Source organism: Tamandua tetradactyla, chromosome 10 (genome assembly GCF_023851605.1).
Source record: "Tamandua tetradactyla isolate mTamTet1 chromosome 10, mTamTet1.pri, whole genome shotgun sequence".
Classification (NCBI taxonomy): domain Eukaryota; kingdom Metazoa; phylum Chordata; class Mammalia; order Pilosa; family Myrmecophagidae; genus Tamandua; species Tamandua tetradactyla.
In genome coordinates this window covers 34,131,893-34,150,322 of record NC_135336.1, presented here as the reverse complement: position 1 = coordinate 34,150,322, position 18,430 = coordinate 34,131,893, and the positions used below count along the sequence as shown (strand labels likewise).

The window sequence follows — 18,430 nt, the reverse complement described above, 5'->3', positions numbered from 1 at the left end:
AAAAAAAATTTATGGGATGTAGCAAAGGCAGTGCTGAGAGGGAAATTTATTGCCTTAAATGTCTATATTAAAAAAGAACAGAAATAGAAGAGTTAACTATTCATTTGGAAGAAAGAACAGCAAACTAACCCTAAAGCAAACAAAAGAAAAGAAATAAAGATTAGAGCAGAAATAAATGAAATTGAGAACATGAAAACAATTGAGCAAATCGATAAAACTAGAAGTTGGTTCTTTGACAAAATCAATAAAATAGATGGACCCTTAGGTTGACAAAAATAAGAGGAGGCAAATAAATCAGAAGTGGAAGAGGAGACATAACCACTGATGCTGCAGAAATAGAGGAGTTAATGAGAGAATACTATGAGCAACTATCTGCTTATAAATTAGAGAATGTAGACGAAATGGACACTTCCTAGAAAGGCATCAACAACCAATATTGACTTGAGAAGAAATAGACGACCTCAACAAACTAATTACAAGTAAAGAGATTGAATCACAGTCATCAAGAAATTCCCAAAAAGGAAAAGTCCAGGACCAGGTGGCTTCACATGTGAATTCTACTAAGCATTGAAGAAAGAATTAGTACCAATACTGCTCAGATTCTTCAAAAAAATTAAAGAGGAAGGAAAGTTATGTAACTCATTCAATGATGCCAACTTCACCCTAATACCAAAGCCAAATAAAGATAGCAATGAGAAAAGAAAATTACAGACCAGTCTCTCTAGTGAATATAGATGCAAAAATCCTCAACAAAATACTTACAAATCAAATCCAGCAGCACATAAAAAGAATTATACACCATGACCAGGTGGGATATATTCCAGGTATGCAAGGATGGTTCACATAAGAAAATCAATCAATGTTATAACCATATCAAAAAAAATCAAAGCAGAAAAACCACATGATCATCTTGATTGATACAGAGGAGGCATTTGACAAAATTCAACATCCTTTCTTGATGAAAACACTTCAAAGAATAGGAATAGAAGGGAACTTCCTCAACATGATAAAGGGAATATATGAAAAATCCACAGCTAACATCATCCTCAATAGGGAAAGACTGAAAGCTTTCCCTCTAAGATAAGGAACAAGACAAGGATGTCCACTATCGCCACTGTTATTCAACATTTTGCTGGAAGTTCTAGCCAGAGCAATTTGACAAGAAAAAGAAACAAAAGGCACTGAAATTGGAAAGGAAGAAGTAAACTCTCACTGTTTGTAGATGACATGATAACATATATTGAAAATTCCCCAAAAAATCTACAGCAAAGCTACTAGAGCTAATAAATGAGTATAGCATGGTGGCAGGGTACAAGATCAACTCCCCAAAATCAGTAGTGTTTCTGTACACTAGTAATGAGCAATCTGAGGAGGAAATCAAGAAAAAAATTCCATTTGCAATATCAACCAAAGAATCAAGTATTTAGGAATAAATGTGGGTAAGGATCAACTGCATATAAAACTACAAAAAATTGCTAAAAGAAATAGAAGACCTAAATAAATGGAAGGGCATACCATGTTAATAGATTACAAGACTAAATATAGTGAAGATGTCAGTTCTACCCAAATTGATTTATAGATTCAATGCAATACCAATTAAAATCCCAAAAACTTACTTTGCAGAAGCAGAAATACCAATAACCAAATTTATTTGAAAGGGAAGGGTGCCCTGAATAATATATCTTATTATTATTTAGCTGTAATATATATATATAATATAGCCAAAAATATCTTGTGAAAGAAAAATTAATGGGAGGGCTCACACTACCTGACTTTAAAGAATGCTACAGATCTACAGTGGTCAAAACAGCATGGTACTGGCATAAAGATAGAAATACTGACCAATGGAATTGAATAGAGTGTTCAGGTATAGACCCTCTCATCTATGGACAATTGATCTTTGATAAGGCAGTTAAGCCAACCCACATGGACAGAGCAGCCTCTTTAATAAATTGTGCTTGGAGAACTGGATATCCATATGTAAAAGAATGAAAGAGGATCCATATCTCATATCCTATACAAAAATTAACTCAAAATGGATCAAAGACCTAAACATGAGAGCTAAGGCCATAAAACTTTTAGAAGAAAATGTAGGGAACTATCTTATAAATTTTGTAATAGGAGGTGGTTTCCTAGACCTTAGACTCAAAGCATGAGCATTGAGAAAGAAATAGAGAAATGGAAACTCTTTAAAATTAAACACTTTTGTCCAACAAAGAACTTTATCAAGAAAGTAAAAGGGCAGCCTATGAAATGGGAGACAATATTTGGAAGTGAGATATCACATAACAGGTTGGTATCCAGAATATGTAAAGAGATTCTTCAACTCAACAACAAAAAGTCAAAAACCCAATTTTAAAAAAATGTGCAAAAAACATGAACAGACTCTCAGAAAGGAAAATACAAATGGCTAAAAGACACATGAAAAGTTGCTCAATTTCACTGGCTATAAGGGAAATGCAAATCAAAACTAATGAGATATCATCTGACACCCACTAGAATGACCATTATCAAAAAAAAAAAAACAAGTGCTGGAGAGGATGTGGCAAAAGAGGCCCACTTACCCACTGTTGGTGGGAATGTAAAATGGTACAACTGCTCTGGAAAGCAGTTTGGTGGTTCCTCAGGAAGCTAAGTATAGAATTGCCATATGATCCAGCAATTTCATTACTGGGTATATATTCGGAGGAACTGAGGGCAAGGACACAAACAGACATTTACACACCAATGTTTATTACAGCATTATTTAGGATTGCCAAGAGATGGAAACAGCCTAAATGTCCATCAGCGGATGAGTGGCTAAACTGTAGTATATACATATAATGGAATATTACACGGCTATAAGACAGAATAAAGTCATGAAGCATGTAACAATGAGGATGAACCTTGAGGACATTATGCTGAGTGAAATTAGCCAGAACATAAGCATAAGTACTGTATGGTCTCACTAGTATGAACTAACATTAATAAGTGAACTTTGTGAATTGAAATTAAGAACACAGGTTATCAGGACACAGAAATAGGGTAGAGATCAGGCAATTGGGGCTATCGGAATACAGATTGTGCAACAGGACTGATTGTAAAAATTCAGGAATGGATAGTACAGTACTACCTGATTGTAGCATAATAATATAAGTACACTGAATGGAGCTGAATGTGAATATGATTGAGAGAGAAGGGGTGGGAGCACGTGTGAAACCAGAGGAAAAATAGAAGATAAATACTGAGATGGTATCATTTAGGAATGCCTAGAGTAGAGTAGACAATGATGGTGTATAATGTACAAACGGGAAAAAAAACAACACTTTGCATGAAGTAGAACAAATGTCACTGTTGCAGGGTGTTGAAAATAGATGATATATGGGAAAAAGCATAATCAATGCAAACTAGGGTCTATAGTCAACAGTAGCATTGTAATATGCTTCCACTGAATGTGATAAAGGCATTATGCGAAAACTAAATGTCAGCAGGCCAGGGGCATGGGGAAGAGGTGTGGATTCTTTGTGGAAGAAAAGAAAATGTCTTCATATAGATTATGGTGACAAAGACATATCTATATACTAGGTTGGATTGTATGATGTGTGAATAAAACTTTTAAAATGAACAGCAAAACAGTGCTAGAGAAAATGCAGAGAAAAAGATGTACCTATTCACTGTAGGTAGGGAAACTGAGAGGTGCAGTCCCTTGGAGAGCAGTGTGCTGGTTCCACAGGAAGCTAGGGGTGGGGTTTCCACATTGTCTTGAAACCCTGTTGCTCAGCATATGCCTGGAGGAACTGTGTGGGGACAGGAATGAACATTGGCACATTAGTGTTTATGGCAGCAGTGTTTAACATCCACAATGGTTAGAGGTGACCTAAGGGTACAGCAACTGAGGAATGGAAGGGGAAACTATGGTGTATACATACAGTGGACTACTGAGTGGCTGCAAGAAGAAATAAAGTTGTGAGGTGTATGAACCTTAAGGACTATGTGTTGAATGAAATATCAGGAACAAAAAGACAAATACTATCATGCCTCAATCATATAGAGTAATATAAAAGCTCGTTGAAACTCTTATTTCTAAATTCTAAGATACTGAACTGTTTATAACCTGGTCGTTCCCAGAAATTTCAGGTATTTATGTGACAGCTGAGACTCATAGTTAGAGCTCTGAAGCTGTGAAAGTCAGCAGTATCCCATACAGGAACTGTTTTAAAAGTTGAAAAAGTGATCAAACTTCAAGTAGAGATATGAATGAAGTTCACCTGGATAGGACTAAGGTGTATCAGAATATAGAGTAAAGGATGATATTGTCCATGTTTTAAAACTTCAATTTCTGTGTGAAACTAAAGGGAGAGATGTTTATTTGGTGCAAAATTTATATTTGGAGTAGTGCATTTCCTAATTTAACTTGCATGTTAGGTTGAACCACATAAGTACATGGAATCTTGAATGGGGCATGAAATTTTGTTGGTTTGTCTAGATTATTGTGATCCCCCAATATATCCCAGAGTAATTAAGGCAGTGAATGAAGTATTTGCAAAGTCCCATTGGGGGACTTGGGAGAAAGGAGGAAATACTCAACTTCCCCATTTGGAGAATTTCTGATATTCTCACAAGCAGTGGGGACAACCAAATCAATAGGCCGAGCCCTCAATCTTGGGATGTGCCCCTATGAAACTTATTGCTGAAAAGGATAGGCTAAATCTACTCAAAATTAGTACTGAGAGTCACCCCCAAGAGCATCTTTTGTTGCTCAGATGTGGCCTCTTTCTCTAAGCCAAATTGGCAAGTGAACTCGCTGCCCTCCTTACGTGGGACATGACTCCCAGAGTTGTAAATCTCCCTGGCAATATAGGACAAAAGGGGGAAGAGGTAAATGAGACAAAATGAAGTTTCAGTGGTTAAGAGATTTCAAGCAGAGTCTAGAGGTTATCCTGGAGGTTATCCTGTAAAGAAGGATTTTATAAAGCTTAACAGTAGCTAACTTTTCTTAGGTAAAGAAGGATTTTATAAAGCTTAACAGTAGCTAACTTTTCTTAGGTAAAGAAGGATTTTATAAAGCTTAACAGTAGCTTATTTTTCCTGCTTAATTTAGCTATTTACATATATTTTAGCTTCTGAATAACAGAAATATCCAGCAAAACATTTGTGTCATCTTATATTCACTGCTAGACATTTGGTGTGAGTTGAAAAGAAAAGAATTATGGGCCCCATCAGGCTGAAGATAAACAATCCTGGCGCCAAGATTACTTGTTGTAAAACTGTTAAGAAATGCTTGTTGTAAAACTGTTCGTTATCTGCTTTTTTGCAAAACAGCACCTGTGACCCATGCTCAACCCCCACCCCCCTCATCTTACCCTTTAAAAAGCTTTTGCAAACTCAGACTGGGGCTCTCTGTTCCTGCGTGTTCAGCGAGCCCCACACATGTGTGGAAAATAAACCCCTTGCGTGTTGCATGAGAGAACGTCTCTTGGAGTCCTCCTTTGTGTGGCAAAACTCTCGAATTCTTACAATCCTTATGCATTATATCAATATACCATTTTAGTTTATGGTGTTATTGGGGTGACTGGAGGGAAGTACCCAAAACTGTTGAGCTATGTTCCAGTAGCCTTGATTCTTGAAGACAATTATATAAAGATAAAACTTTTACAGTGTGACTGTATAATTATGAAAACCTGTGTCTGATGCTCTTTTTATCCAGGGTATGGACAGATGAGTAAAAAAATAAGGTTAAAAAATAAATAAATTATAGGGAGACAAAAGGATGAAATAAATTGGGTAGATGGAAATACTAGTGGTAAATGAGAGGGAGGGTAAGGGGTATTTTATGTATGAGTTTTTCTCTTTTCTGTTTATTTCTTTTTCTGGAGTGATGCAAATGTTCTACAAAATGATCATGGTGATGGATACACAACTATGTGATGATATTGTGAACGATTGTACACCATGTATGGACTGTATGTGTGAAGATTTCTTGATAAAAGTATTAAAATTAAAAGAAAAAAGAATCATCATAAAAATCCCACTGCTTTTGGCAAGGTGTCAAAAACCAAACATCCTGATATCCCCAGAGATAAAAATCAAGTTTTTCCAGTCTAAGTATATATCAATTTTGTCCTCCATATATCTTCACCTCCAATTAGGAAAAAAGTAGGACATAGCTATGTAGCCAATAGCCTATCTTTGGCCTCAGCCACAGCTGATCTTATGACGGGCAGTAGATTATAGATAAATAGATCAGTGCATGCCCTCAAGTTGGAGATGGTAAATAAACACATTTCTCAAAGGTCATGGTATGAGATTAAGAGTATTCAATCTTGATGTTTTCTTCTACAGATTTACTACTTTTTGTTCATTTTGTTTCATACCAGTGGCACTTTCATGAACATCCAGACAACTTCTTAAATGTGAGAGAGATAAGTTTCCAGGGGAAGCAGTGCCTGGATTGTGAGTATCTCTAAAAGCCATTGACCATGATGCTGTGGAGCCATGTGAAATACTTCTTCAAATTATGTGGAGCCCAAAGGGAAGAGCAGTATAACAATTCTAGCCTCCAATAGTATACTATCACTCATCATCTCTTCCCTGCTGCTTTCTCCCCACCTCCCTCTCACATGAACCCACTATTGATTATGCAGACTATAATTATCTGTGTACGTGACTGAACTCGGTTTTAGTTTGTGAACTTCTGTACATGGAAATGTCTTTTTCATTTTTGTATTTGATTTCTAGCAAAGTACATAGAAAATAGTAAAAATAGAATAAATATTTCAGTCATCATATAACTTGAGCCTAATCTACAAGTTTGTGTTCAGAATTAAGAACTGAAATGGTCAGATGATTCTTTTCACATATCAAGGCTTTCAGCAATTTCTAACCAGGTCTTGCCAAATTTGGACATATTCCTGCTTCTACTTATCCTGTTCTAATTTGGCTGTCCAAAGACACTTCATGACAAGAAGTAAGCCAAAGATAGGAAAGAGGGCTGAGGGAGATAGAAACTGAATGATGGTAAAGGCTACAGGAGGAATTTCCTCTTTCTCTAACATTTTCAGGAAGGAAAATACGACTTTCTTACAGCAAGGACTGGCAATCTACCAGAAGGTTTGCCAAGGTATTCCCTACTTCCTTCCTTCTTCAAGGATCTCATTTTGAATTGTAGATATCCCTGGAAAGGGATATCTTTATTCTATCAGTTACACCAAATCAGTTGTAGCCATCTGAGAGCCAGAAAAGATCATGGGAGAGGGGCTTGGGAAAGACAAAAAGCCCAAGAGAGTGGGAAAGAATGCTGATGAAGAGGAAGAAAGCCAAAGAAAATTTTGCCTAAGGTCATTTAGCTAAGCTACTTAAATTACCCCCTCACCCACTCCTCTATGGCCCAGCCCCCTTGACACATCTGTTCACCCTAAGGAATGGAAAAAGCAAAATTCTTTTGCTTTCTAGAAGGAAAGTACTAATATTTAAGGTCTCTGCAGTCTGCCCTTTGTCCAAGCTTCTGAATACCAGAGAGGATAGGATAAGTTTGCCAAACTGCAGCATTAGAGGGCACAGTCTGAAGCCACATTCCCCACAACAATGCCCTCATTTAAGACACCAACCCAAATTCAGGGGTCTCCAGGATCACTCTCACTTCTGACCAGCTAACTACAAATCTTGAGGTTTCCAAAGACTCCCAAGTTCAATAGTTTGCTAGAACAACTCATAGAACCCATATAAATATAAATATAGCACTGTGATTATAATAAATATCAAAGTATTATATTTATTATTATAACCTAGGGATACAAATGAACAAGCCAAATGAAGAAAAGCACAGGGTCTGGGAAGGTCCCAAATGTGAACTAGCCAAATGAAAAGTGCATAGGATGAGGCTTGGGAGTGAAGCTTCCATCATCTTCAGTAATATGTTTCCCTCCAGGTATATCAATGTATGACAGTACTTCCAGCCAGGGAAGGTCACCCAAGATTTGCTGCCCAAAGTTTTTATTGAGGCTTCATTACATAGCATGATTGACCAAGTCATTAACCATGTAGTTGAACTTAATCTCCAACCCTTCTCCCTTTCCTGGAGTTTGGGCTGATATCAAATGCTCAAGGCCCCAACGTTCTAATCACATGGTTGGTCTTATTGGTGTAGCTAGCTCTGCCCTGAGTCATCTCATTAGCATAAAAAATCAGGCGTAGTGGAAAGCAGTCCTTGAAAATACATGGAAAGATAGTATGGCAACCCAGGAACCTTGACAAGGCTGTGTCCTCTGAGTCTTCCAGATTTTCTCAACTCTACTGGGTGCTTTTCCACAATCTTTCTTTAAAGAATGTATTCTTTTCTTCCTCATTTTTTTTTAATTCAAGGAAATGCTTTTATAAAAAAGCAGTACCAATATTTTTGACAACCTTGTCTGTACCCCAGAAGACAAGAGATTTAGGTTATCTAATTCTCCAAATCTCCTATTTTCTGAGATATACTTTGTATTTGTCCAGCATATTGGATTGGAGGACATTTACTGAAAGCATCTTCCTCTGAATGTGTTTTGGTTCCTTTGCTCAGCCATGGCTTACTCTACGGCACTCCAGATGATGGCATGACTTCTCACCCCACTCATTAAAGGAAAGAAAGTACAGAATCATTACTGATTATTTTCTCAATGCCAGTGGGACTATAGGAATGCTTGAAAAAGTAATCTCATTATGAGAAATTGTCTTTTTTTGGTTGTAGGAGCCAGAAATCTATTAATATTATTCTATAAGTAAATTTTCTATTATTGTTATCTAGTTAGTTTCCTTGGGAGATGAAATTCCCTCATTATTTCCTGAAATTCAGAATATTTGATCCCTTATTTAGAAATTATCACAACGTAACTTCACAAACAATGGTAAAGAAATAATTTTTATTGGTGATTTTGATCTGTGCTTCACTGTGGCAGAAATTTAAGAGCAATATACATCAGTCTGGCTCTCCTGCCTGCACATTTCAAGCAGCTGGCACTGACTGCCCAAAAGGAAAGAGCAGGAATGCTCTCTGCCAAGGACAGGCGGGATGGGACCATAATTTACACAAAAGAACTGTATTCTAAAATCACAGACTTTCTGGACCTCAGTTGCTTGTAAAACAGGAGCAAGAATGAATGGTTTTCAAGGGGCTTGAGAGGCAAAACAAATGATTTCTTTTAGCTCCAAAATCTGCTTTTACGATTATTTATAACAAAGTCCAGATGATGTAAAGGCAATAGCCACAGTATTAAAGCAAATACTACATATAGTTTGAAAGCAGTGATTATCTGAATTAGAGTTAATAATTGCAAGATAATTTGGAGAATCAGTTAATAAAAGCAAAATGCTAATCAGTCTGCTTTAATCAGACTGATTGCCTGAGGACCAAGTTATAGAGGGATTTGGTAAATATTTGCTGAAAAGAAAAATAAGAAAAGCAGGAAGGAAAGAGGGAAAGGAGAGAGGCAGGGAGGAGAGAAGAGGGGAAGGAAGAAAGGAAAAGGTTGAGAAAGAAGATAGTGAGAGGGAAGAAATTTAGTTGTTATGCCATACATTTTTTTAAATTCTTCTTTTCAAAAATAAGGATTTTATCCTTTCAATTTTATCAATTGTAACAGCAACATTTACTTTTTTTTTTTTTTTTATTGGGCAGGCAGCAGGAATCAAACCCGAGTCTCCGGCATGTCAGGCAAGAACTCTGCCTGCTGAGCCACTGTGGCCCGCCCAACATTTGCTTCTGAAAACAAAAAGAAGTCCTGGATATAATCTCCTACTTTGTAATAATTTTCTTTACAAGATGCCAGTATGATTATAGGCCCATTAGAAATAAGTACAAGAAAGAACTGTGAGCAGTCAAAATTTTCCATGCCAGGAATGGAACCTCTGGAAATGTCACTTTTGGCTGCAGTGTCAGATCCTGGTGAGGATTTAGGGATTTCTATTCTTGGCCTCTGATCTAGCTCTGAATAGACACTGGAGATAGCAGGAACTGGGCAGAAAATGGTTAGGACAACAAAGCTATGGTTGTTACTTTCCCTACCTTCTGATGGCCCATATCACTGGACATCTGTGGTATCAAGCTTTATGAAAAGAAACACAGAGTACAAAGCAGAGCTATCTTAGTCTTTTTTGGACTGACCTTTCAAAAATGTCAAGAAGCTATCTATTCTCTCATTCGTCTTTCTTGAAAATAGTTGTGCCATGATTCTTTGATTAATTTTCTTCAACAATCATAGCTTTCGCTTACCAATTAATACTAGTAAAAGAGTTATTAATATAAAAGTAAAAGAGAGATTTAACAATACTTACTTTATAGTCTTGTCTACCAAATAATGTTATTAAAAATGAAAAATAACTTTTCAGTACAATTATTTACATCAGATCTCCTCCAGTTAGAGAAATAATTCTTTTAAATGTCTTAAGGATTTAAAGCTCTGATAACAACTCATGAGTAGGCAAAAGTTTGCTATTTATTTAATCTTGGAAGAACACTGAAAGAAAAAGGCAGGACAAGTAGGCAGTGTGGAAGAACTTCTTTTTGCAGCTGACCACATAGGGCTTTAGGAGCTGCAGGGGAAACTGACCGGGGCTAAGGTTACATATTTCTGTTCAGTAAGGGTATCCATGGTGGTAACTCTCATGATGACGGTAGTCATCTTGGTAACCATCCTGGTATCCTTGGTGGTAACTATGGTAACCATAGCCTGCATACTCATCTTCAGGGCAGCGCATCCCCAGTGACTGCTGAATGGCCATTTCCTGTCTCCGCAGTTGCATTGAATCAATTAAATCATACACGATCACCATGGACCACATTGGGGAAGGATACCAGGATTTGACATTCCCATCTTTTCCAACCAGAAGCATGGAGAAGTATTCCGGGCTCACTTGAAAATAGTTACGTAGGTCTTTCACCAAATGGGCAGGTACGTCTTCTCGCTCAACAACAGAGCTCCCTAGAATAAGATGAGAACAGTTGTTAGTGAATGAAAGAATCAGAAATCAGGAAAACATCAAAGTGAGAGAAAATTACTGTCAGAATAAAGAAAAGACTTATGTTACTGTTCTCTTTCGCTCAAAATCCAATTTAAAAAATCCAATTAAGATTATTGTTGTTTTCTACTAGAAATTAAAATGTCCCTATTGTTCTAAAATATATTAGTGTCAAACTCTGGGGCACATGATCTCCCTTTTATAGGAATGTTATAAAATGTAAAACCAGTTCATAGTTTAATCCTGTCAATATCTATTTAAAATTGTCACTAACAATGATCTTATTGTTTTTCTTAATTTATTTCCAATTAGCTTAGTCACTAATTTTCTTGCGATTAGTTTTCCCTTTAACACTGTCATCTTTGTAACAAAAGAATTATTTCATTGTCGAAGGTGAAATATTCTAATTATATAAGATCAGGAAAAAGGCATTTAAAATATTATTGGTGGAAAAAAAAAAATTCAGAGACCCGAGTTCGATTCCAAAGCCTGCCCATGCCAAAAAAAAAAAGAAGAAAGAAAAGAAAAATCTTATTGGTGAAAAGAAGAGAGCTGATGCTTTCTGGGGGTCTACTCTGCCTGGCTTTATGCAAGGTATTTTACACACATTATCTCTAAAGAGCTCAGTCTTAGAAGGACTAGAGTTGATTTCTGAAACCTTCAGTTACTAATCATTTTTTTTGGCTTCTCTGAGTTCGCTTGGTCTATATCCTCATCTGTTGAAAGGGATCAAATGAGATATGACCTATTTGCCTCATAAAATTGTTGTTGAGAATTAAATAACATGGATGAAAATGCTTCATAAACCACAAAACCCTGTACAGACAAAAAGCATTATTTTAGTTAAGAAAATGGATATTTTTCTGTCATTCTTTAATGATTTCATATGCAAACCATTATTAGTCATTGTTCTCTACCTCTTTCCCCTACATACATATGATGCACATACACACACACACACACTTATATAAAGTGGGACGAGGATTCAGTGAACTTTAAGGTACATCCACTGCTTGCATATAGTTTAATACTATTTAATGAATTTAACATTTCTTGGTACTGTTTTAAAATAAGAACATATTACCATTAATTGGGAACAATTCTAAAACTCCCCCAACTTCCTCTCCAACGCCTAAAAGCTTCAGAATGGTTATGTGACGCAAACCTAGAGGAAAGAAAACCATAGAATTAGGGAACAGATTCTAAATCATCTTTTATTGCCAAGGACCTGAGAACTGACAATTAAAAATATCCTAAAATTTAAAAGAATATAAAACATAAAGTGATTTAATAGAATAATCCATTTTTATTTTTTCCATAAAAATAATGAATTATAATAAAAATTATTATTTTTATTATAAATAGCAATAAATTATTTTTTAAACCTTGAAAAAGGTCAACTGCAGATTTTAGGATTAATAACAGGGTCAGGTTTTTTGTTTTGTTTTTGTTTTGCTATATTAAAATAGAAGAATATACTCATAAACTGTCATTCTCACTCTATTAAATGATTACAAAAATGAAATCATTGGAACATTAAAATATCTGAAATGATCTAAGCTGACTAGTGTTCTGAAAAAAGTAGAGTTAGAGTATTGCAGCTTTTATAGAAACCCTTCTTTTAGAGAAAAGACCTCGAAGTGTATTCATTGTGACTGTTAAAGAAATAGCTTGGCTTCGATACTCAAAATTTGTTAGCTTAAAGGGCAGATTCTTAGAACTTACATAGAGGATTCAGAGGGGAAGGGCTGAGATAAGCACAGCTTGCCTTTATCTCCTCAGCTAAAGTTTCAGGAAGAGGGAATGTCATACCTTGGTAGCTTGTTGGAATTCTTTTGAAGATGAAGCTTACATGAAAACGTTCAGGAGAAAGGAAACAGGAGGATTAGAGGCCTGTCATCATCATATCAAGATTTCATGGTTTTAGACAAAATTCCAGCCTAGTGAGTTATTTCCAATAACTTGGAACTAATAATGTGAATATTGATGGTATTTATTATTTATTGATGGTATTTATTGTCCAGTAGATAAAATTGAAACTGCCATGGAAGGGCTCTCTTAAGAAGAAGATAAAATCCAGGAATCCAGGCAAAATACTATTCCAAAAAAAATTTTTTTTGCCTTTACTCTTCTCCCAGAGAAGTGAAGTATTCTTTTCTAAATGTTGGTGAGTCATGTTTTAAAAAGGGAAAACCAAGAGTTTAACTAATCCTGGAAAACGTTACTTTTTCACATTTCCTATATATTCCAAAAGGATTTGCTTATGCTGATATGAGACAGACCCTGTGTGCAGAGATTAAAAAATGAAGCATTATCTAATACCTGCTCCAAAAGCAGCAAAATTAACAAAGCACAATTTCATTTATAATCTTATTGTGAAGAGTAATTAACTGCGCTAAGAATTTCTGTCTTATTTAAACCATTGTTTGGCTATAAATAATTTAAAATATTTCGAAGAATACTGGCACAATCAAATCTTATACATGTTGCCACAGGCCTTAAATTATTAACTTTGATAAAAGAAATATAAACAAAAATTAATTTTCTAATAGTTTTTACTGTTAAGAATTTGTTTTTTCTACCTTCATTTAGGTTATCATTTCACATCTTAAAATTGAAATGTACTTATAAGTACTGGGGCATAGAAAAGACCCAGACTCTTAATCCTTTATAAAATTTACACACATATATACACACTTTCTTTAAAACATCAAGCACAGCTTTATAACTAATAGGTGATTCTTCTTCCTAATAGAAGGATCGAAATAATGCCGAGCCATCCATGTTCTAGTCATGAATTATTTTATCTGTGGCTCTTAGGTACTTTTTTCCTTCCAGTGACTCTATCAGAATTCTTCCACTGCAGAGGCATATCTGAAATGAGATTTCAGTTGTAATTTCTACTTTTAAAATTAGATTTTAAAATCTCCTTGGTTGAATAGTAGTAAGTACTATACATTTATGTACTGTGCATTTTCCTTCTATATATCCATATTCAAAACCATGTTAGCTCTTTTAAGGCCACTATAATAATAATCTTTGGTAATAAAGCATGCATTCATTTTCAAAATGCTGAAGAATTCCATACAAAAAATTAGTAAATTGTGTTTCCTTTTGAACTACTTGTCTTAAAAATGAAGTTCTGTGTAACATCATCAGATCATGCTACCTTCTTTTTGCCCACTTATGGATCAAAATCTTTTTTAAGATCATGATAATATAGTATACTTTAATTAATTTATTAATTCCCAAAGTTATTCCTATTTTGTAAGAAACATTTAATCTGAGATTCCTAAGTAAATAGAATGGAACCCTTTTATGATCTTGAGAGAAGCCTTAAAAAACAAACAAGATGACAGATAATACAAATCACTAAAAATAAAGCAGCAGATATTTTCAAATACCTCATTGAAGAACCTGAGAGGGGAGAATATTGCAAAAATATATATATACCCCAAGCTGACTAAGGCTCTAGGTTGAAAGCAATTTTATATTCAATATAATAGGGTCTATGTCTGGGAATCTCCAGACTGCACTGGGGAATATTTGGATAATCTAACCTTCTATGTTCCATTTTAGAATTGACCAGGAAGAAAGTGTGGTATGGGGAAGCAGTAATGATGTGGCTTCCCACTCACCAAAATTGCATGCCTGACCACTGAGGGCAGAGAGCTGCTGTGAATAGGCCCAGTCTTCATCATTAGGAGCAGAGATCACAAGCAACCGCCTCCTCCATCGGAACCTGGACAACAAGCAAAGGCCACTATTACAGCTTCAAACAATGGAGCCCAGTGTAAGAAAGCACAGTAACTTTGACTGCCTGTTTTTCACTATGCTTAGAATAAAAAAAACTGACCCTTGGAAATCTTCCATAGCTTCCTAAACCTATTAAACTGTATTACCACACTTCTTTAAAGCCTTTTTCTGTTTTAACTTCACAATCTTTCCTACCTGCACATCTATGTGATACGTAAAGCATGAGTCTGTGGTCACCATGCCTGATGAGGTCATATTGGGAGAGACAAAGAAGGAACTCAGAAGAGAATCAAAAAGAATTCAAGTTCTAGTTGAGTTCCCCCCTAGGGTTTGGAGGAAATGAAAAGTGGACAGGAAATAGAGTAGAAAAAGAGAACTGAATTTTAAGGAGATGGCAGTAACAGAAAGAAGGTCATAGGAGAGTGACTCAAAGGGTCAAAGAGGCCTCCTGGGAAAAAGAAAATCCTGTGTACCTTCTTCAGTAGGCAGTGATTCTTTCAGAGGCAAATGCAGGTTTTAAAATGTGCCTTACAGTGATCAATAAGAACTAACACTTACAAAGTACCCCTAGGAAATGGAGTAAAGCTAAACATAGAGCCACATTTTTTGGAGTTTCTATTAAATTTGATTTGTGTTCTTACAGCTCCAGTTCAATAGAGTAGTGGAAAGAGCTTTTATCTTTGTAGTCAGTAAACAAGTTCAAGTTTTGTCACTGCTAAATTTAGGGTGTCCTTGAGTATGTCATTCAGTTCACCTAAGTCTGGTTTTTTTCTTACCTCCAGAATCAAAAACAGCATTATCTACTTTTTTAAGAATTAAACTCTAAAATTTATCAAGTAAGGTATCCACATGAGAGCATGGAACATGAAAGATCATGTCTTAGTCCTCAGGCTTCTAGATGAAGAATTTTGTCCATTAACAGACCTCAGACATTATCACAATACCACATGATAACTTATTTAATCCTTAAATTTGTGTATCATTTCATAGCCCACTTTTCACCTCCATAATATGTATTCCTCACTAGAGTTTAGTGAGGGCATGGCTTAGTTTCTCCATTTTACAGATGATGAAATGAGATTTACAGAAGTAAAGTAACTTTCCCAACTAGTCACAGTCTATGAGGTGGGACTAAAATATGGATTTCACTGATTGCCAGTCCAGTAGTCTCCCTAGTCTACCATCCTCAGGCTGCTGATGTTTGGCTAGTGCTATAGTGCTATCAGGGTCCCCAAAAGGGTATGAAGGAAGGAGAGTATGTATCCAAAGGGCAATGGAGCTGTCTCAAACTCTACAGTCACTGGAGAGGGGGTTTGCTTTCTGCCTTTGGCGGCAGGCAACCACAGGGTACTAGTATGCTTACTGAGTTGAAAACCAGATGATTTTATTCATGGCTTTTCTCTCTGTTCTCCTTCTAGCCTCAGAGAAAATATGAGAGTTTTCAACCCTAAAGAAAATGGGCCTCTTGAAGGAAGAGTGGTTTGGGAAAATGAGAGAAAATGATAGTCTAATGAAATATAATCTAAATGGATGCCTGTCACAAAGTGAGCCAAGAATTGCTTGCAGTGACATTACATTCACATCCTTTGCTTGTTTTTCTTCAAAGGGAACGAAAAACTGACATCTCCACTCAGGCTAGGAAGATGGATGTGTTTGGTATAACAGTCTGAGATTGCCCGAGTTTTCCTGGGAAAGGAAATAGTGACTATTGTTGGATTACAAACAGTCTCCTGTGCTTTTCCTTGCTTCCTTAGGAGGTATACTATGCCAGCATTGGTCTGCCAGCCTGTGTCCAAACCAGCCCAGCATTTCTAGCCCAAAATGAGGTGTATGGTGTCCAAAAGGAGCTGTTTTAGGTGTGGTATATTTTGATTTGTTTACCTGTGTGCACCACTGAATGCAGTCCTGATTAGAGTAGAATGGGATCTGGACTCCCTGTCTCAGACACAACTGAGAGAAAGTAATTTCCTGTAAGCAATGATTCTTTCTCCCACAGACCTTCATAACAAGATACGGGCCTCAGCTCATGACACTGGAGGAGAACACTTCCATAGGATGTTACAAGAGATATGAATGTGGCTCAGATCCACATTTTGTTCAAATCGCTTCTCTGTCACTTTAGTTTCTCAGTAAATAAAAACTCAACAAGCTATGCATGTGTTTGCTTCTCTTAACTGGAATTTTCAAATCAGTGGGCATCTGAAACCATTCTTTGGGGCTTCTGTCTCAGGGAAAGGTAATTATAGCCTAAAGCAAATGAGTGTTGCTGAAACCCAAACAGGCTTCAGGGTCTGGTCAGCTGAAACCAGGCTGTAGAGACTCACCAACAACTCAGCAAATTTGAAGGAAAATTCCCATTCAGATACTGGCTTATTCATAAAACATTCTTTTTTTTTTTTTTTCTATTTTTACACTTCTCTTGACCTGAATTTCAATTCTAGGGTGTTTATTAAGTCTCCTTCTCTTACTTCTCCCTTAATGACAAAGTTCTCTAACTAGGACTTGAATAACTGCCCCAATATTTATAGCAACTAACATTTGTTAATTATTTACTGTGTACCCGGTGCTGAGCTAAGCATATTACCTTAAGTATTAAATTTTCCCTTCATAACAGACTTCTAAATAGACTAATTTATCCCCATTTTGCAAATGAAAAAGTAAAGCCCAGAGAGCTTAACTAATTACCCCAAGGTCACTCAGTAGAGAAGCCAGGAATAAAAGTTAGGGATGTCTTACTCATGCCTTTAAGCAATAGACGACTTAACTATATTTCTTAAGATTAGTGATAATTCAGCAGAATGATTTCATGAGTTGTGATCACAAGTTGGGCAGAGCCCGAAGACATCCAAATTTTAATTATAAACCATTATAAATATCCACAAGAGAAGTATGTTCCTGAAATAGGTAAGTTATAAAAAAAGTCCATTGGGCCAAAGGTCTTTATCCTTAGAATGAAAATATATTTACAAATCTTAAAACCCTATGCAGTTCAAAGGACTTTAGATAGAAAATGTGTGCATGTCTTAAGAATCAAAGAAATGCCAAATTCAAACTGATCAAACCGGATGAGAATTGCAGGCTGAGATATTAAGAGCTTTTCTAGTTTCAAAACCCATGATAATACTGAGTAAAAAGGGTCTCCTCCTGGAGACGATGAGTAGAATTTCTCTAGATGTCTGTAGCTCAAGGTCTCATGGCTAGCCTAAATCCCTGGTTTTAAGTAACATTAATGAACTAGATGATAACTTTTTTTTAAGAGGGTGGGTAATCTCAGTTTACTGGGATAGTGACTGCCACCCTTATGTAGGTATACATCTTTCAGTCCTGGGATTATTTAGAATTAAGAGAAAGTTTTCAAAGACTCAAAACCATAGTAATAATATATATTCTCAGGAAAAATTCTATTCTTCTTTGGTCTAATAGAAACTTTAACCTTGAAGCTCCAAATTAAAATGTGTAACTGCTTTAGACATGGGGTTTTAACAAATCTTTCCAAGTTTATACACTTACTGGAAGGTCTGAGAGCTTTAGATTCACTGTATTTATAAGTTTAATTTTTTTAATTTATGGATCATTTAAGAACTCAGAAAGGTTTTTGTGTATTTATTACAAATAATGGAAATATGTTAAATGTATAATTGCTGTTTGAAATTATGAAGTTACTTAATTACTGAGTTTGTAAGCAAGATCAAACTTGGTTCAA

General features: G+C 36.0%; 2 protein-coding genes across 6 annotated transcripts in view; one reads left to right on the top strand and one right to left on the bottom strand.

Annotated features, from left to right (window-relative positions):
• Nucleotides 1-16,893, top strand: part of SLC35A5 (solute carrier family 35 member A5) — a 55,745-nt gene extending 38,852 nt beyond the window's left edge. For 2 of the 4 annotated variants that reach the window (XR_013158539.1, XR_013158535.1), the window contains 2 exons: nucleotides 6,357-6,432; nucleotides 14,551-14,872. The gene's annotated coding sequence lies outside the window, so the exon portion shown is untranslated. Of the gene's footprint in view, nucleotides 1-6,356; nucleotides 6,433-14,550; nucleotides 14,873-16,481; nucleotides 16,584-16,723 lie in introns of those variants that run through there. The other 2 variants (XR_013158538.1, XR_013158536.1) reach the window with 2 other exon arrangements.
• Nucleotides 8,858-18,430, bottom strand: part of CCDC80 (coiled-coil domain containing 80) — a 39,750-nt gene continuing 30,177 nt past the window's right edge. For both annotated transcript variants that reach the window (XM_077118389.1, XM_077118390.1), the window contains 3 exons: nucleotides 14,610-14,713; nucleotides 12,056-12,136; nucleotides 8,858-10,934 (listed from right to left, as the gene is read on the bottom strand). In XM_077118389.1, coding sequence (XP_076974504.1) covers nucleotides 10,588-10,934; nucleotides 12,056-12,136; nucleotides 14,610-14,713 — 532 coding nt within the window. In that variant the 3' untranslated portion in view covers nucleotides 8,858-10,587. The remainder of the gene's footprint in view (nucleotides 10,935-12,055; nucleotides 12,137-14,609; nucleotides 14,714-18,430) is intronic.